A 21,126-nucleotide genomic window follows, 5' to 3' on the forward strand; every position below is an offset into this window, starting at 1 on the left:
ATGTGTGTGTGTGTATGCAATCAATTAATAATTAATAAAATTAAGTTGCACTTTGCACACTAAAAGTCCTAAACTCTAAAAGTTGTAGGATGTAAGAAGAAAATCAGCTCCCAAAAGCCGCATGCAAATATCTCAGATACTGGTGAGCAAATCTCTCAAATGGGGGCCAAAAAGCAGCTTTGGAGAAGCTTGAAGTCAACATGTACATCATGCCCATCACTGTTGCCTGTGAAATAAATTTCATATCTTCCAAGTAACATTTTGCCCTTTGAACTACTCCTTTCTGTTTCCTTTTAATTAATTCCTTTATTTTTGAGAATTTCCCTCTTTTTTCAGTCAAATGTGACTGTGTTGGATGCTTGGGCAACTTTCCACTTATGTAAATGGAAAGTAGAAAGTGGATCTTCATTCTCCGAGACCCACTCCATTCTCGTGTACACCAGTTCTCATGTACAACTGCTGATGGTTCCTTGCTAAATGTGTCAGTGTTCATGTGTTATAAGATACTTTTATATCCAGCTTCCTTGAAAATGTTCATATTCTCAAAGTATTCTTTGGCATATACCTCTGTAGTCATGACCTAACCTTCATTCTTTCCTGCTTGGAACATTCCCGTGGGTAGTCCATGTTCCCAACAGCATTTTACTGGGAGGTGAAATGGGTTTTTGCCAGTCGGATGCTGTTTATTTTTGATATGCACCACATTTCTACATTTTGAAAATGGGCATTCCAGTCTCAACATATTGCTGCTTGACTACTGGATTCAAAACCTGACATCGAGATTCAAATTGTGATTAATGACATGTACGAAGGCCATATAGCATTTATTTATTTATTCATGTCTGTTGCAAAGTCATCTAGTTTCTTAGCTATTTATAGCACGTGCTCACTAAAACTGCAAAAAGCCTTCAGAGAACATGTGGAGGTTGGCAGGCCACTCCGTCACAGGCAGGCAGCCTGTTTACTAACTCATTTGAGTAAGCATGCTGGTGCTATGACTCTGGAATCCAGGGTTCAAATCTTGCTGGGCCATGTAAACTCACTGGGTGACCTTGGGCAAGTCACACTCTCTCAGCCTCAGGGGATGGCTATGGAATACCCCCCCCAAGAAACCTGGCAAGAAAACCCGGTGATAGGTTAGCCTTAAGGTCGCCATAAGTAAAAAATGACTGAAAGGCACACAACAACAACAAACACGGTAAAAATAATGTAGTTTGATATCAAAACCACGATGTTTTTACCTGAGAGAACACCTCTCTAGGACTCTCTTAAGTCCTCCAGTGCAGCTCTGTGGTCAACATCTGCCAGAGACTGACCATAGAATTGAGCTGGAGGAGCTACAAAGGCCTAGCGGAGTGTTTGTCTGGGAATCTGTAGGTCCTTCAGTGCGACTTTTGGTTAAAGTTGACCATAGAGTTGCACTGGGGGACCTAGATATTCCTAGAAAAAACATATTAATAAAATCTGTGAATATTCAGATCCGCAGAGTCAAAGCCACAAATGTGGAGGGACGAGTGTAGTTGCAACTGTCCTCCCCATGGCTGTTATCTGTGAAATAAATACTGTATCATCCAAGCAGGCATCTGCTTTGTAGAAGTAATACCATTTTGACCACTTGAGCTGCTCCAGCCCTGTGGAATCCTGGGATCTATAGTTTTACAAAGTCTTCAGCCCTCTCTGCCTCACAAAACTACCAGTCCCAGGAGTCTGTAGGATTGAGCCTACGGGATGTTAAAGGGATGGTATTGCCAGTTTCCCTGCATTCATGGGGGTCTTGTGGCCCAAACCGCAGCAAACGTGGAGGGATGGTGAATGTATTGGCTTTATGCTCTTAAGCTCTGACCGGCATCCCTGGCAGTTAGAGTGGTGCCAAGCCACCCTTATTTCCAGTGTGGATGTCCCCGCCGGGCAGTTAGTGGTTCCAAACCACCATTATTCCTCTAGTGCAGATGCACCAATGGCAGTCAAAGTGGTGCCAAACCACCCTCTTTATTTCTCTAGCATAGGGGCAGCGATAAAGACAGCGTGGCCTAGTGGTTTGAGCGTTGGACGATGATTCTGGAAACCTGGGTTCGAGTCCCAGCTCGACCACGGAAAACCACTGGGTGACCTTGGGCTCGAGTCACACTCTCTCAGTCTCAGGGGAAGGCCATGGCCAACCTCCTCTGAAGAAACCTTGCCCAGAGGACTCCAGGGCAGAGTCGCACAGGACTTGAAGACAGGCAACCCACCCAGCCAGAGATGCGCCCGTGGCAACCAAAGCGGTGCCAAACCTCCGGTGCAGATGCAGCCAGGGCAGCTCCAGCGCCCGGCTTGTGCTGCCCTTGCCAGGCCAGGGCGCTTGCTTTCCCTTCCCTCCTCCCCTTTGCATCACGGCGGGCGCTGGGCCTTGTGGGAGCCGTAGTGCTCCGCCCGGGCAGGCGCCTCCCCGGAGGAACTACGCATCCCAAGCCAGAGGAGGAGAGGAGGAGAAGGGGAGAAGGAGAAAGAAGAGAAGGAGAAAGAGAGAGAGAGAAAAGGAGGAGAGAGAGAGGAGAAGGAGACAGAAGAGAAGGAGAGATAGGAGGAGGAGCAGGAGTGGGAGAGGAGGAGAGGTAGATAGAAAAAAAGGAGGAGGAGGAGAATAATAATAATAATAATAATAAAGTTTATTTTTATCCCGCCTCTCCTCCAAGGAGAGGAGGAGAAAGAAGAGAAGGAGAGCTAGCAAGAGGAGGAGGAGGAGAAACAGAAAAGAAGAGACAGAAGAAAGAGGAGGGAAAAAGAGAGATAGAAGGAGAAAGAGGAGAAGGAGAAGAGAGAAAGCCTCCTCGTTTCCCTGCCCGGCCCTCGCCCTCGCCCTCGCCCCCCGGGCGCCCTGGGTCTGTGGGGCGGGAGCCCTCGGGGGCCATGATGCAGGCCGAGTCGGGGATCGTGCCGGACTTGGAGGTGGGCGAGGAGGAGTTCCAGGAGGAGCCCAAGAGCTACTACGAGCTCAAGAGCCAGCCCTTGAAGGCCAGCAGGTGAGCGGCAGGGCAGGGCAGGGCAGGGCAGGAAGGGGGCCAGCGGGGGAAGCTGCTTCGAGGGGGATCTCTTCAAGGCGTTCCCAACCTTATTGCATCCAGACTGGAGAAAGAACTCGGTTTGACAGCTCTTTGACTCTTTTGCTGGCTCTTTGCTATGGAATTCTGGGGCTTGGAGTTTGTTGTGGGGCCCAGCGCCCTGGGCCTCACCACAAACTCCAACTCCAAGAATTCCATAGCAAAGAGCCAGAAAAAGAGTCAAAGCGGTGTTTCTCCAGTCTGGATGCAGCCAAATCCTTCTGGCACTGGATGACCTTGGGCGAGTCACACTCTCTCAGCCTCAGAGGATGGCCATGGCAAATTTGCAAGCCCCTCCCCCTTGTCTACTGAGACTTTTTTTCCCTCCTCGGGGAGACACTTTTATGAGGGAGGTGTTGTCCAGGGAGGCTGGGAGGAAGGTCAAGGGAAAGTTCACCTTCCTGCCCAGGACAACATGCCCCTTATGTCTCCTTACCTGAGGAGAAAATGTCAGGGTTCAAGGGGACCTTGTCAGCCACCATGGAATAGTGGTTCCAGGGTTAGAAGGTGACTCTGGGTTCAAATCCCCACTCAGCCATGGAAACCCATTGGGTGACCTTGGGCGAGTCACACTCTCTCAGCCTCAGAGTGTGCCAAGAAAAGCCCATGCTAGGCTTTTATTATTTATTTGACTTATGTGCTTTCTGTGCCACTATCATCCCCGACAGGGACTCAAGGCGGCTCGTAAGATTAAATACATTTAAAATTTTTTTTAAAGTAATCTAGTTAAAACAGTATAAAATGAACACATAGAAACGTACAAAAGTGATAAACCCAACTAAAACATAGCACCCCCCCCCATATAGCTTCGGCTCAGGGTCAAATGACTTGAAGGCTCACAGGGGACATAACTGTGCGAGAAGAAATTGGAACATTAGCATTTGTGTGACAAAGGTCCCAAACACACTGCAGAAATAATCCAGTTTGAGACTGCCCTAACTTCCCTGGTTCAGTGCTAGGAAAATCCTGGGAATTGTAGTTTAGTGTGGCCCCAGAGCTCTCTGACAGCTAAGGCTAAATATCTCCAAAACGACAGTTCCCAGGATCCCCTAGTATTGAGCCAGGGCAGTTAGAGCGGTCTCAAACTGGATTATTTCAGGTTGATATTCCAGACAAGATCCCTTTCCAGACTGATATTCCAGATTTAGCAGGGCTATTTGAGAGAAAATAAAACTATATGTCTCATCTCTCGCCCCCTTCCAAGTGCTGGGGCCTTTTATTCCCCTCTGTCCTTGGTTTGGTCATGGCTGCTTTTGCCTTGACGCTTCAAGTCTTCTCTATACTATTCCCCTTCACACACCCTTTGCAAGGTGTGTATGCAATATGTGTGGGTTGGCACGGATGTGCGGCATGCCAAAGCCGAGGAGGCGGTGCCAATTTGTTTTGAGGTGTGAGAAGCGTGCGTGGCAAATAAAACAAAGTCCCATAACCAGCAGCTGTGGCTTTGGTCCTCCTCCCATCACACAGGCAGGCCTTAGCTGGGGCTTGTGTGAAAAGATTCAGAGTTGTCCCTTTGACAGCAGGTGGGTGGCTGGAGTGGAGTGACCAGGACTGGAACTCGGTGCCTGCTGTTTACTTTTGTGCTGGTTGCTGAATCAGGCCGTTTGTAAAAAATTAAAACAAAAAAATACACTGAAAGGAAGCATCTTTTCCAATTTTTTTTGGTTTTGTTTTACAGTCCAGGCTATAAAGGCATCCATTTAGTGAGTGGCTCCTGTCATAATAGCAGTTTTGTTTAGTGTGTGTTGCTGTTTGGGCGAGAGAGGAGGAGCCTAGGCCTGTGGCTGGCATTATGTAAAGGGTATTGTTGGGCACTCTCACCAGAGGCATTATCTGGCCTTGGCGAGGAGTTACAGTTACTGACTTTCACTACTAGTTCAATATTAGCGAGGAAAGTAGGGCGGGAGGAGAGGACCTACTACTCATCCTTTTTACAAATTTTGCGAATGTGTTGTTGGGCTCCTTAATTCTTGCTCCTTGTAGTTTTACAACCCAGAAGCATTTTCTGTGATGTGGAATTGCTAGTTTTTTGGGGTTTTTTGGGCTTTACATTGACTTTACATTGAATTGTTAGATTTCCTGGCAGGAACGGCAATACAAACAAACCAGAATTTTAATTTAATTTAACTTTAGCTGGAGGCAGGAGGCAGAAATACAAGATTTGGGAATGTTTCCGATAGGGCCGGCTTGTGCTGGTTTACAGTAGGCATGACATTAAATAAGGCCCACAGCATTTATTTACATTAGTTGATTATGTGTTTTTTTCTTTCTTTCTGTCGCTGTATGATTTAGGATGCAGAGGAGAAACTGAGTGAAATGTTGCCATTATATGTCATAAAAGCATAGAGTTTGGACTCCCAAAGGCCATATAGTCCAGCCCACTGCCAGTGCAGAAATCCATTGCTTTGGCAGCCCTGACATTCCCACTGTGAAAATGCCCTTACAGTTGCTCTCCTCCAGCAAGGGAATCTATTTCTGTGGCTGGTTAGTTGCTTTTTTGTGTGTGTGATTTGGGATTCAAGATAAATGCAGACTTGCAGCCTGTGTTTCTTGGGTTTATTAGGTGTTGCATAAATGATGCCTCTCTTTTTTGTTACCATGACATGGATGACAGTTGTAGAAATGACATGTGTGGCGTGCAGGAAGAACAGGATGACAGGACCGTGCTGCTCCTTATAGTGCCCAGGAGTGAGGAAAGCATGGCATGCCATCCTCTCTTTCCAACTAGAAGGATACCTTTCCCTTGTTGTTGTTCTGTGCCCTCAAATCGTTTCTGATTTACGGTGACCTGATCACAGGTTTTCTTGGCAAGTTTCTTCAGAGGGGGTTTGCCATTGCCATCCTCTGAGGCAATGTGACTTGCCCAAGGTCACCAGTGGATTTGTATGCTGAAGTGGAAATTTCAAACCTGGTCTCCAGAGTCACAGTCGAATGCCCAAACCACTACACCATGCTGCATTATGGTAATCTGTTAGGATTGATTTGGATTCCCCATCCACCATCCTTTTTGACTCAGATTAGTTATGATGATCTGGCTTCATTTTTGCCTGCTCAATATTGCATGTAGGAACTAGGTGGAGAGTTATTGACTCTGGATGTTGGCGGCTTCTCCTAATTATTCAACTGACAATACTGATGTGGTTGAACAGGTAAAAGCCCATGAGTGTAGTGGTTAAATCCAAGTTCATGTCTCTGCAGAGTCATGAAACTCACTTGGACCAGTCACACACACTTAACCTGACCTACCTCTCAGGGGTTGATGTTGTTGTCAAGATAAAGTGGATTGAAGTGACACTTATGAATTCACTGAAATCACTGGATGAAAGTTGTTGTTGTTATGTGATTTAAGGTTGGTTCTGATTTATGATGACATTCTCATATGGTGTAGTGGTTTGAGTGTTGGATTACAAATCTGGAGACCAGGGTTTGATTCCTAGCTTGGCCATGAAACCCACTGGGTGACCTTGGGCAAGACACAATCTCTCAACCTTAAGGGAAGGCAATAGCAAACCTTCTCTGAACAAATCTTGAAAACTCCATGATAGAGTTGCCAAGAAAACTCCATGATAGGGTTACCATAAATTGGAAAGGACTGGAAGGGATACAACAACAACAACAACAACAACAACAACAACAACAGATTTTTTTTAATTTGGAGGGTGAAGTGTCCCTCCCCACTCCAAACCAGTTTGGAGGGCTTTGGAGTGAACATATAGTTATGAATAAGGATGGGGTCATCCAATATTGATCTAAAGTGGGTGGTGACCATATCACTAAATCTCAATCCATATACTGTAGTTTACATACCTGTACTAGGGATCTGGCAATCAATCAAGTTGAGTATTGGCATTATTATTATTACCAACTTTAATTACCTGTCAAGTCCTGAAATGATCTCTTTTGTCTCATCTCTTCTTTAGTTATGGGTTTAGTGGTTTGAATGTAGGACTAGGACTCTGGAGATTGGGGTTTGATTCCCTGCTCAGCCATGGAAATCTGCTGGATGACCTTGAGTGAGTCACACTCTCTCAGCCCCAGAAAACTATATTATAGGTTTGCTTTAGGATCGCCATATGTTGGAAACAACTTGAAGGCACACAACAATATGAAGCACTCTTCTTTATTAGCATTACAACAATATTGTGTACAGTACTTCTGAATTGTTTTGAAGTCTCTTCACTGGTTGCTGATTAGCTTCTGGGCACAGTACAAGGTGTTGATTATTACCTTTAAAGCCCTACAGGGCTTGGGCCCGAGTTATTTGCGGGAATGCCTCTCCTTACAGAATCCGCCCCGCACTCTTAGAACAACTGGGAAGAATTTATTAGAAAATCAATCAACTAGACTTGTATCGACTTCCCAATGAGCCTTTACAGTAGCCACTCCGAAACTGTGGAATAGTCTCCCGGAAGAGACCTGCCTTACTGCCTCCTTGAAGGCATTTAAGAAGGCACTTAAGATGGGTCTCTTCCAGTGAGCCTACCCACCTGACCTTATGTAGGAGATATTGCTCCACTTCTTGACCATAATATAATCTTACTGTTATTGCCACAGATGACGAGCTAGCTTTTAATGGAAAAATTATTGTTACTACTGTACATTTTATCAATGTGTTTTGTATTCATTTTATTGGCTGTAATCCCACCTTGATCCACTCTGGGAGAGGCAGGAAAATTTAAATAATTTTTTAATTATTTTAATATTATTAAACAAGAAATGTTTTTTTCCTGGCAAAATCATGCTGGTCCAAATGCAGTTCTGGTTGGCCAGTTGGATATTAAACTGAATGACGTTTTTGCTCAAATTGCCAGTACTGGTGCCAGAATGTGCAACATAGAAATGAGGAGGGTAGCACATTGTTCCAATTTGTTTCCACATAATGAATGGGAAATTTTAGTTTAGTAATGGAAATTCAAGCATGTCCTTCCAGTATCGCCCCCCCCCCCTCGCCTTTGGCTCTGTTATTCAAATGGCAAAGATACCTGCCCAGAATAGTTGGTCTAGTCAAATGCTACCATATGAATTGTTGAAGAGCAAACTATTGCTTGGCTTTCCCCCCATATTGTTTTGATTAAATGAATACCATTATCACACATGTGCAAATCATGGGAAGCCTTTTAAGCAGTGTTAGTAGTGCCCATGGAAGGATAATGTATAGAAGCCCTTCATTGTGTTTAACTCTATGCATATTTCATTGTACGTTTAGTAGCTGTGTGCAGTGCACAGTTTTTGTTGTTGTGTGCCTTCAAGTCCTTTCGGACATACGGTGACCCTAAGGTCAACCTTTTGGGGTTTTCTGGAGCTGAGAGTGTGTGACATGCCCAAGGTCACCCAATGGGTTTCCATGGCCTAGCAGGGAATTGAATCCTGATCTCCTGAGTTGTAGTCCAACACTCAAACCACTGTGCAATGCTGACAGCTGCCTTTACATGCACAGAAGTACTAAGTTAAAGAGATGTTGAATTTAACTCTCTGGCTTGAATTGCCCTTGTGAATAAGGGCTTATCTACTGGATGAATATGGTGTAAGGAACTCCTTGACAGTCTAGCAGCTTCCAGATAAATTGGACCACAATCCTGCTTATCACCAGCTAGTGTGAATGGTAGAATTATTGTCCAGCCCGTCTGGAAGGCTCAGCAGTGGGCAAGACTGGTTCATGTAATATTTAAACTGTCTTTAGGAGTCTGACTTAGAACAAATCAGCATATCTGTTTATTTTCCAGGGCCTTTCCCACCCTTTCTTTAAGATGCTAGAGGTTAAACTTGGAATCTTCTTCATGCAATCTATGTATTCTGTACATAGCTACCCACCCTCCTTGTATATGATGAGCCTCCAGTTTGCTGCTGCCCTGACTTAAAATAAGGAAACATGGCCACTATATTTGTAGGAAAGTAGTTGTTTCAAGTTAAAGGAGGAATATTCCGATGGAAAGTGTCCACTGTAAAACCACCACAAGTTTTCTTGTAGCATTTTCTTCTTGATAAACATGCTAGCTGGAGTTAGGTCATAAATTAAAAGCTGATGATAGATCTGTCAGTTTATGCTCTGCTGTTTTTTTCCATGACCTTCTATTGCTCTATCTTAGATTGTTTGCTTCTTGGTATTGCTGTGTGCAAAATCTTGGGTATTTTGGGCACGAAATGGGTAGAGCAGTAAGATGCACAGAAGGGCTTTCTGTCTGGAATGTTCTTTAACCTTCAAATATGAAAAATGTACTAAATGCTTTTCTGAGATCTTTGAGGATATTTGGAAGGATGCAGTTTTTAAGCTGGTGCATTCCACTTTGCAAGGCTTTGTGTGTATAAAGATGCCACGTCACCTTAAGTCTATACATTGTTGCTGATGAATGTATGAAAATGCTGGGTTAATGTGATAAGAAACATAGTTTATAAGTTTGTAAAACTACTCCCCTGTTGAAATCTTTCCTTGAAGCCCAGAACAGATAAATTAATTTGGCACCATATAAGTCATAAATGAGGTCACGAAAGAATTATGTAGTTTAAGGAAGTGGTGCAGACCCTAGTAACAATAATCATTTTGTTGTTGTTCAATAGTTTCTGCACCTGATGTGAAAGCAAGCCAAATTAATGTAATTTCTCCTTTAGAAATAATGTAGTTTCTGAAAATATATGTGTGGTTAAAAAAAAGGTAGTTGGATTATATGGAGCTCCTCAAAACAAAGATCTGAGGCACAGTGTATGGCGCTTGTATATATTCTGTGATGTGCTGTGTGTACTGTATAAAAATAGGAACAGTAGAATCAGTACAAACGCTGTGCTGCCCTAATTTGTCAGCTGTTAACTAGGTTCACTTTATGAATGAAAAACACTTCAGAGTTTTACTTTAAACAAAATGATGAATCAACTCCAAACCATAGAGGCTGTTGTTTTGAAAATATACTAAGTTAGTATATATGTGTGTGTGTGAGAGAGAGAGAGAGAGTGAGAGAGTTATACATCAAAATAATAAAACAAAATAATAAAGGGCTAAAGCTGAAGCTGAGTTGTGGGAGAGTCAGGAAAGACAAATGGAGGCAGCATTTTGCAGAGTGCATCATTAAACTTGGGGTTTTACTGCCAAAATGTAGTAAAGGCCACCAAGATGGATGACTTTAAAAGAATTTTAAACACATCCATGATGAAGGATAAGGGTTCTGATGGCCATATATTACCTTCAGGATCAGGATGAATTTAAATAACCATTGTTGCAAGAGGAGCAACAGAAGGAGCAGGCTATTATTGCCTTTGTGGTTTACTTGTGGGCTCCCCAGAAACTTCTGGTTGGCAGGATGCTGAGCCTACTGCACTTTTGTTTTGATCCTAATGGGTGGTTCTTACCTTCTTTCACTTCCTAGGTATCGTACGATTGTTAAAAATTTCTCGTTCTGAGAATCATTGGTAATTCATTTAATGACAGTTTTCTCCTCATAGAGCTGGGGTGAGCAACTGTGGTCCTACAGATGTTTTTAGTTTATAACCCCTATAATCCATTACTGCGGGCTCCACTGGCTAGGACTGATGGGAGTTGTAGATCAGAAATGGTTCCCGATCCCCCATTGAGAGCGTGTCACAATCAATTCTTTGACATGCTGGAAGTAAAATCCATACTGGAACAAAAAACATTTACTGAAATTATCTGGTATTATTCTGAAGAAAAGAAAATAATTTGATTATCTATCCGCGGTGAACAAAATCAGATGGCTAATAGAGTCAAAATTATACAGGATTAAATCCAATTAGTTCCAGATAGATTAGATCTACTGGGTTGATTGAATGCAAGTGTTGATATACCAAGTTCTCATTTATGGGTCTGTTTCAGTTGAGGCTAACAACTAGAGTTCATCCTTAATGCTTCAACTCATCAGCAAGTTCAAATACTGACATCTGTATAGTTGATATTCAGAACATCTAAAAATTATGAGTGCTCACAGGGTTTTCTTGCTAAAATTTAACCCATGATGTCATACTTGTTATGAAAACTTAACTTTTATCATCCCTCACAGAGGCTTCTATGTGGATTGGTGATCTGACAACTTTACCTTGTCAGAGGGTTTGTGAACACTCCATGACATCAGAGATGCTTACCCCAATATACACTATTGGGTATACTGGCATAGCACATGAGCATAGGGAGAGGAAGAAAGTGACAATGCTCCCCCTCCTCCATGAAACCTCCACTGATTTCATTTTCTCTGTGAATTTGACATTCATGGAAGGGCAAACATGAATCCACCACCCTCTTTTGTCATAGTTGCACATGATCAGTTAACTTAGACAGAATTGCCCAATCTGTAAATTTTTGTCTCATTCTTCAGTACCAGTAATTTTTTATCATAACATTTTCTTGCTGCTATCAGCATAACAGCTGCATTATTAGGAAAGAGTTATGTATATTATACATATGACCTTGCACATATTATATACCATAGTGGTAGAATTCAAAGATATAGCCATGCTATTCTATAGAGAGATCTTGTAGCACTTTGAGGCAAACTGAAAGAAAGAGGTTGGCAGCACGAGCTTTTGTATAGACTTAGGTCTACTTCCTCAGATGCATTTGGTGGAATAGAAGCCAGGGACAGATCTATATATGCCATTAGTGTGTGGGAATGTTAATTCAAATTCAAAATCCTTTGTGTATGGAAATGAAGTGGCAAGTCCAGTTTTAAAGATGATCATTGGTGGACAAAGACAGAGGAAACTAGTTTGAGGTATGGAGAATAGATTAATTCTGTTTCCCTCACCAATCTATTCTCACCTCAGGCTAGTTTCCTCTGCCTTTGTCCACCGATGACCATAGTTAAAACTGGACTTGCCACTTCATTTCCATATACAAAGGATTTTGATTTCAATTGACATTCTCTCACACAGATGGCATATATAGGTCTGTCCCTGGCTTTCCCCTCCATCAAATGCATCTGAAGAAGTAGACTTTAGTCTACAAAAGCACTTTGAGTAACACCGTTATATGCTCTTGCTAATGCAAAACATAGCACGCTTCCACCAAATACCAGATGGTGTAATTCATATATAAGATTGTGACCTAATACAGTTATTGACCAGTGTTTTTCTCTTTCCCTCCCTCTGAGGTATGATGTACGTAGCACATATTGTCCATCATAACAAAAACTGCAGTTGACTATTAGGAATGTCAGTTCTCTATTGTATAAACAGACATGACAATTTATTTAATTGTACTTCAGTCTTTTTGCACAATATTTTGCACAAACATTTTCATTAACCTTTTTGTCCACATTCTTATATCATTATGCTGTCATCAATATACATAATACATACATATATATATATATATATATATAATGAGAAGAAAATTGTAGCCATTGAGAAAATGGGATAATAAGGTATAAAAATATAAAAATAGTTATTTAGATTTTTAGGTTTTCAGGTATCTCTCAATTACATTTTGTTATTAAGTTTCTAGTTCTCTAGCTTTAATATTGCATACAAATGTCCTCCAATTATGATCTTTCCATCTGCAAAATCCAAATTCATAAATATAGATGATTAAGTTCTATTTTCTGATTAAAGAAATGATTTTTTTTTTAAAGGGAAAACTGGAAACAGCTACTGTTTTGAGGTTTTTATGTGATCTGGATTAATTACTAGCAGAAAAACTCTCAGAAGTAGAGGTTTGTTACTTTTGTAAGCAGATGTTAACTCTGAAACATAACCAGCCTATTTTTAATTGTTGCAAAATGCTAATGATTAGGTATAAAACAGTGTGATCGGATTTACAATTCTCAGTTGTGTGTATGCGTGTTTATACTAATTTAAAATAATATATTTTTGAGATTACTGTGATTTTTCCCTTTTCGTTCTGGCTACTGTTCCACTTGTGCAAGGAGTGGAAAATATTCTTTATTTAGAACAGGTCACATGTGCGTTATATTGAGGAACAGAGCTTCAGTGCAACAAAATGTGTCTTAGTAAAGGAACAGGAGCAAACATAAGTTTTTTAAAAAATCCCTTGTTAACAGAGCACCATTTAACTTTGTCATAACAAAAGCTGAGTAGGTTGTATCATATTGGTATAGCTTCAATACTGGAATGCTCTGTGCTTCAGTGGAGTCTTCCTCTAGCAGAATAGGGAGTAAGGCAATTCTCTGAGATTCCTCCTTCCTCCTAAAACCTTTGTGCCAACTTCTAGAGAAGCTTTTCCATCCTTCCAGAGCAGATTTTTTTTTTTGGGGGGGGGGGAAGGATAGTTGAAAAAGGCTTTATTCTGCCTTCTGCTACCTCCAAGAGTGTTCTGCCAGTAGAGTGACACCAATTTAATACAATCTGGTATCATGTTTGAAAGAAATATTTAGGAGGGGGAAAAAAGCTTAGTTGATGAGAACCTCTCTGCAATGTAGTGGCAATAAAATTAAGTCAAATGTACTCTTGGTACATGTAAAAACCTTATAGTATATAGGGAGTAAATTTCAGAAGATACCATATATATTCAGGTCTTACAGTAGCATCCTTGTAGTTAAGATGCTTTGATTTGGATTTCCTGAATGGCAGGGGGTTGGACTGGATGGCCCTAGTGGTCTCTTCCAACTCTACGATTCTATGATTCTAAGATTACTCAAATATGCATACATGCAACTGACATTATTAAAGTAATTAATGCAAAAGGGGTTGACATTGGAGTATATCTGAGGACCTAGTGAGAGCCCACCGTTTTTGTGTTTTAATTTTTTTAAAAAACAAACAGCTGCTTGAAATACCTCTTTCTGGACATTTCTTAATGGTAGTTAATTGGCATACATCACTGTTAATAGATAAGCCTTAGATTGGTGCTTACAATACATTTTTGGAGTAGATTCTGCCACTAGAATCACGCTCAAGCACTACGTGTTGAGACTTCTATGAAGGCTCTCTGATCTTTCCCCTTTCCGTCTCCAAGAACATGAATGGCAGATGGCCTACTGCAGGGACATTGCTTACTTAATTTTTGAAAGGGCTGCCAGGGGGTGGGTGGATGGGTGGAAACCACAGCATACACATATGAACCTTGGCAAAAGAATACATATTTCTTACACTTCATACAAGAGTCTATAAATATTTCCAATGGTGGACATATGGGAATTTCCCCTTTAATTTCTTCCATTGCAGCTCTTCTAAATTTAGTGATTGAAGAGCTCTCTATTGAGATCTTTTATGCCCTTGTGAATAAGAATATAGAATTCATGGTGTTCTTTGACATACCCTGAATTTCTTTTCCCCAATACATTTTATTCCTCACTTTATTGTTATAACAACACAGTCAGGTAGGAGGTTATGACAGGTCACTCTTTAATGCATCCTCAGCCTGATACTTTTCAGGTTTGTTAGACTACAACTGCTATGCTAGTCCCAACTGTCTGGATGTCACAGGGTTGGGCAAGGCCCCCATAACTGCCTTCTTAGGGGAAGCTTTAGGAAGACAGCTTCATAAGGGGTTTCATATGGTGCCTTTATTTTAGTGTCATTTTCATAGAATCATAGAATTATAGACTCATAGAGTTGGAAGAGACCACAAGGCCCATCCAGTCCCTGCCATGCAGGGAGAGAAAGCTGAGCAATGGAGGAGCATTGCGAGTATTCACCTATCCTTGTCCTCCACCTGGCCTTCTCCTCAGGTGAAAGCCAAGCAGAGAAGGAGCCTTGTAGGGCAAGTATTTGCCTGCCCTCCTCCTCCTCCTCTTTCCTCAAGAGAAAGCCGGATGGTGGAGGAATCTTGCTCGGCAAGCATTTGCCCATCCTTCTCCTATGCTGCCTGGCCTTCTCCTCAGGGGAAGGCTGAGTGGTGGAGAAGCCTTGAAGTCATTCCACATCCTTGCAGGCCATCCAAAATCCATTGGTAGGCCACATGGGGCCCCTGGGACATATGTTGTGCAGGCCTGCTCTACAGTGTAAGAGCTGCCAAGGTGAGCTTGTCTGGCTGAGAAGAAGGGCTGATGAAGATGTGTACATTGGTGCATATGTGTGTGAAGCTATCAAAGAAACAACTAATGGAGCATCCAAAGACATAGTTGTGAATTCATCTGTTTCAGTGGACCATAAGAGCTTGTGCTAGAAATTTATTTTTTCATCTTACTACAGGATTCTTCTACTGTATATCTTTTTAGAGCAGTGCAGCTATGGAGGAGGATGGTTATAGAGAAAGAGATTTTTCTAGGCACGGATCTTAGTATTTTTTTAAAAAAATGCTCTTAGAGGAAGAAATAGAAATTTCATTGGATTCCCCTTCTTCACTGTCACATGAGTAGGCTACTGATATGAGTACAATTTAGTTACTACAGCAACATCTCCACGTTTGTTTGTTTTTTCCTCTGTTTCTTACTTTTATAGACTTTTAGTGTCATAAAGTTCAAGGGGCAATTCTTACTGGGCTTCCTTTGGACAGGAAAATAACTTGAAGACTTATGGCACTTTGCAACATTTGATTATGGAATCCATTATCTCCATATGAGATCTTCAAGCACAGCTAACTCCACCCCATGATGCTTCAGACTTGACAGTCTCCCTCCTTCTGTCTCTCATGCTGTCTCCGCTGTGTTACTGATGTGAGTTGCTTTTGCCAAGACTAAACAGGGTATAGGATCCTGTAATGAAAAGTATTACATGACTTTAAACCTGGACACATAGAGCCCCCAGGAGCATTTTTGTGGCCCCCAGGGTGCCTCAGGCTATTTATTTATTTTGGCAAAAAAAAACTCCAAAATACCCAAAGATGATCTCTAGGGAGTATAGAGGACACCTCCTCATGTTTGTAGCTCCTATGGACTACCAAGAGTCAGAACAAACTTTTGTGAAGGTGTTCAGTTTATTTATTTATTTATTTAGTCTCAAAATGCCAGGAACGTCCAAAAAGATGCCCTCATGTTCCACAGAAGGTGTTTGCTAGCAAATAAATCAATGTATCCTTTCGTAGGTCACTAAAATGAGTACCCAGGTTGTTGGGGGCAGTTACTTACACATTGTAAACAACTTAGGGAGTGCTTAAGTGCAGTGATAAGCGGTATAGAAATATACTTGCTATTGCTACTTGCTATTCACCCTATGTGACCAAATTCATATAGGAAGCAGTGCCATACCTTCACATGGTGCATTTTATAGGGAGGCTTGCTCTATATAGCCTGCAACTTGTAAAAAGAGTCTCACCAAGCAGAATCCATTTATTTTTCCTATAATTTAGTTCAAGGCTCATAATGGCTAATAGTGTTTTAGCCCAGATTGAAGTGGCTTGTCACAAAACCTCCTAAAGATTGAATCTCCCTTATCCAAAATGCTTGGAGCCAGAAGTGTTTTGATTTTGGAATATTTGCATATACATAATGAGATATCTTGGAGATGGGCCCCAAGTCTAAACATGAAATTCATTCATATTTCATATACACCTCATACACATACCCTGGAGGTAATTTTATACATAATATTTTTAATAATTTTGTGCATGAAACAAAGTTTGTGTACACTGAATCATCAGAAAGCAAAGATGTCACCCATATAAAACAGTTTTGGATTTTGGAGTATTTCAGATTTTGGAATTCTGCATAAGAGAGACTCAATTTTTATTAGGATTTGGATACCATTCCAGATGCTGGGAAAGAGAACTCTGTCTCTTTTTTTATTGAACTGATGAGTCATCAAAATGCAAAATTACTGCCTGACTATGCAGCTGTTACATAATAAAAGCTGAATTTTGCCAGGGTAAGTAAGACTCCCAGCCCCCACCCAAATGTTTTACAAACCATTTACAGGTTTATTCATAGCATCAGGGCAGTTAACAGCTTTTCATGTAATATTTGTAAAGTAGTTGAAGAAGGAATAAACTGGAAGAACATTATTCATCAATAACATGTGCACATATGCCAGCTGATACATATTCACCTACAGCAAGCTGTTGGACATGAATGGCATCTTGGAACTCAGGAAAAAGTAGTGAGAATCCTATAAAGTCTTGCTCAGGATTTATTTTATTTTATTTTATTAAGCATCTAAAGATAACGAAAATAATTCTGGCTATTTCTACTGAGATTAATGCGATTTGAGTGTCACAATCCTGGGGTGTTGTTAAGCTCAGAGAAGAGCTGTGCCTGTTTCTGATTGTTACCACACTGCAGAATTAATGCAATTTGACACTGCTTTCACTATCATGGTCTCTATTCTGTGGAATTCTGGGATTTGTAGTTTGTTGTGGTACTAGAGCTCTGAGTTATGGCAGTTAAAGCTGTGTCAAGCTTCATTAATTCTGCAGTGTAGATGCAGTCTAAGTCTTGATGCTTTTGAAATAAGGCAAGCTTCAAAAGTAAATGTATATATGCTGCTGTTATAGAATCACAGAACCAAAGAGTTGGAAGGGACCTCCTGGGCCATTGAGTCCACCACACCTTCAGTGCATGATCTCCAGCTAAGACATGCCCAGCAGGTAGTTCTCAAGCCACTTTTTGAAGATCTCCAGAGAACGAGATTCCACCACCTCTCTAGGCAATTGGTTCCATTGATGAACTGTTCATATTGTCAAGAAATTCCTTCTAATGGTCATTTGAAATCTCATCTGACTGTAATGTAATACCATTAGACCTGGTCTTGCACTCTGTCCAAGTAGACATGCTGCCTACTTTGGCCTGTAACCTATGCAGAGTGTTTGCAGAGAGTGACTGTGGCCTTTGGAGTGAAAAAGGTTTCTCACAGTTAGCTTCATTGATTTCATTCTGTATATTAATTACAGCTCTAGATGCCTAAACATTGTTTTTCTAGCACTGTATTTATCTGAAATGTTTATGTCCCACCTTTCTTTAACTAACAATCAACTAACATAACTAACAATGTAAAGTTAAAACAAGGCTGTTCACAGCAATAAATATGGTATATAAACTGTTCACAGCAATTATACATCAAAGTAGCCCTAACACCCTGTGACATCACAGAGGAAGAGCAGAAAGATCATAAATGAATAATTTAACAGTAGCCATCAACTCTTTCCCCTGAAAGAGAATCTCTTTAAGATAAAAAACAATACATTATCTACCATGCATTGTATTTATATTCTCTATGCTTCCTATAGATGGTAGGCATCTGTGTTCCTCCAGATATTTTTTGATAGCTGCTATCAGTGTAGCCAGTGTCATACCCTCCAACTATCCCAGTCTGGCATGGAGAGCCCAGATTAATTTTCTGTCATCTCACCTTTTCAGCAGCTTTTAAGATCTCAATTTCTTTCTCCTCCTCCCATTTCACCATTTGTCCTGAACTTACTTCCATTGCTGCAAACCGAGTGCAAAGTGCAAAAGTCACTTACACTCCCTTAACTCAGCAGGGGCAGAAGAGAGTATGTAACTTTTCTGTAACTTCATGCAAAAGAAAACTGCCTGCCTCTCCTAGCTTGTGTGTTTTTACTTGTTAATAAGTTCTGCAATCTTGATCACACTCAGATACTGTCTGGCCACATGTGTCCCAATTCTCATCTGTGAAATATTGGTGGGGGATGCGGTATAACCAATGATACCCAAAAAGGTGGTGTCAGAGCCTTTAAATGTTGGGGGAATTATTTAGCTCAAAGGATGCTTTGCCAGAGGCTGGATAGCTTGAGGATCATTTTCACATATGAGAGAATTCCAGGTTTAGTGAAATAAAGAAGGTTTTAATTTTGAAATAAAAGAATGCAACCAAACACATGATAGAAGTTCAAGCAGACATCCCAAACAGAGTGAACCAAAATGAAGGTATGGAAATAGGATAGCGGAGATTGATGGTTGCAGAGGGGGTGCTATTTACCTGTCCTGAAGAGTAGACCCTGGAAAGTGGGATGTGGTTCAGATGAAGTCTGAGGGAGACACAGTGAGGAAGGAAAATCCTCTGTGCATGCACAGGGTTATATTTGGGACTGATATTTATACCTGATATCTAGCCTCTTGGGATTCTTGGTGAAAGACCTGATGGCCTTCTCATGGAGCCAACAATGGGGTTCCAGAACAACTGATGGTTTTATTAAAACAGCAATTGGATTAGGAGAACTTCAGGATATCTGGACAGGGAGGTTGGCTGGGAAAACAGCAGGTGTAGGTAGGAGACATAGATTTACTAGCCTTGGTGCAGTGAGACCTCCCTTGTCTTTGGGTTTGGAGGATATGCAGAGAGCCTGAGGGGATTAAAAAATGGCATGTTTTCCACATGTTTTCGGGGCCACATTCCTTTCCATAGGAAATTTCTCTGTGTTTCAAAGGTAATTATGACCTCTTAAAACATGCTAGGCTCTAGCTATGAAAACTAGGAAAATATGAAGAACTCCATGTACAGTGTGGGGATGCAGGGTGTGCAAAAACCTGTGGTCCATTCACATTTGGAGGATCATACTTGCCCATCCCTGCAGTAGTTTCTTGAATTACACTGAGTAGAAACCCGTAGCCATCTTCCAAAGGTAGTTGCTGTCACAATTGGTTTATTCAAACCATATTTTAAACATCGGTTTAAACCAAATGACTTTTAAAAAACCCACTCCTTGTTTGTAAAATTGATTATTCATTTTTTAAAGTCTTGCCATTATTATTATTATTATTATTCTCAAACAATAATGGCTGTTTGAATTTAAACATGTTAACTTCAACAATTTATTAGCAGTAGTTCATGGTTAGACCAAAATCCAGTGTCAATTGTTTATTTTTCATCACTTTATTTTATAGCACAAGATATGCCATTCAGAAACAAATCCTTCAATTACCATGTGTTCAACCAACACAACTTGTTTTAAAAAAGAGCACTTTTTTTTTAAAAAAATTACTATTTAACTAGTGGCCATAACATCTGAACTGCATTTTGCTACTTAATGTTCTGATTTAGTCCTGTATTAGTGTAGCCCTACACAAGAATGCAAAACAAAACACCCCAGCTTTCAAGCCCTATTTTTGGTTTGTTTTTTTAAAAAACGCTTTTCTCCCAGTCCTGGTTGTTGTGAACAATATTGTCTGTATTGTGCCACTTCTCCCTGATTCTGCAAAGACAGGGATATATTAGGAAAAGATGTGTAGGAGTTAGTAATAGACCCATTCATGTTACCAAATGCCCCAGGAGCCCAATCATCCATAATTTAATATTTAATTATCCCTAATCATCTTAATGGTTAAGTTATTACTACATAACAATGTCTGTTATCCTCTCCAGTATCCTGTTTGTATGTCCACTCACTATAAGCTCAGTCTTTTTAACAAAAACATTTCCTTTTGCCTTTTGGTCTCCATCATACTCTTTACAAATCTTTGCTGCCCCCCCCCCCCCCCTTCACATCTCCAATAGCTCTGTTCTACACTTGACAGACAGGTTGAGAGAAAGAAGTTTGCTGCCGCCACAGGTCAATTACCACTTCCTGAGTGAGTCAACAGAAATATTTGTTGCTGTGATTTCTTCATTTCATGTCATCAAGGCAGAATGGCCTTTAGTGCATGTGCTCTCTTTAGGTATATTCTTAAGATAGGTACTATACATACCTTCCTTCTCCCTATGTAGCTAGGTGCATAACTAGACGTCACCATCGAGAATTTTAATCCTGCTGTCTTAAACTGCTTTTAAGATTTTGTGCCTTTGAGTTCATTATACCATTTCTACTTACCTTGCACATGTTTATTTTTCATAAACTACTTTGGAATATTTTAAAACATTTTGTAATGTTTCGAAAAAGTACTAACCCCTATGAACAAAACTCTTCTGCAAGAAAGTTAGAGGCTATCTTGGGAATATTGTAGAAAGCTTTTATATGACTTTGCTGTGAGATGTATGGCCTCCCTTTCTTCTATTCTGGAGCCACCTACATGCTTCCATTTTCAGTTCTGGCTTTCAGGTGGGGTGGATTCGAATAGAAATTGCATTGACACACCAGACTATAAATTTCACCCTAATCTGGTGGCGTCGCAGTATTTGTCATCTTTCGGCCTCTGAGGGAGAGAGAAGGCTGGCCCAGTACCATCAGGGGCTGGCCTGAAGAAAGAGGCTCCTCCCTCCCTAACTGTCATCGTTCGGCCTCTGAGGGAGAGAGAAGGCTGGCCCAGTACCATCAGGGGCT

At 41.1% G+C, this 21,126-nt stretch overlaps 1 protein-coding gene across 7 annotated transcripts in view; it reads left to right on the top strand.

The window, feature by feature from the left end:
- The first annotated feature begins 2,683 nt into the window (after positions 1-2,683).
- The window catches only part of MITF (melanocyte inducing transcription factor), a 256,829-nt gene continuing 238,386 nt past the window's right edge, over positions 2,684-21,126 (top strand). For all 7 annotated transcript variants that reach the window (XM_042451739.1, XM_042451744.1, XM_042451742.1 and 4 more), the window contains exon 1: positions 2,684-3,002. In XM_042451739.1, the coding sequence (XP_042307673.1) occupies positions 2,890-3,002 (113 nt within the window). In that variant the 5' untranslated portion in view covers positions 2,684-2,889. The remainder of the gene's footprint in view (positions 3,003-21,126) is intronic.

The sequence above is a fragment of the Sceloporus undulatus genome, chromosome 2 (assembly GCF_019175285.1).
Source record: "Sceloporus undulatus isolate JIND9_A2432 ecotype Alabama chromosome 2, SceUnd_v1.1, whole genome shotgun sequence".
In the NCBI taxonomy this organism is placed as follows: domain Eukaryota; kingdom Metazoa; phylum Chordata; class Lepidosauria; order Squamata; family Phrynosomatidae; genus Sceloporus; species Sceloporus undulatus.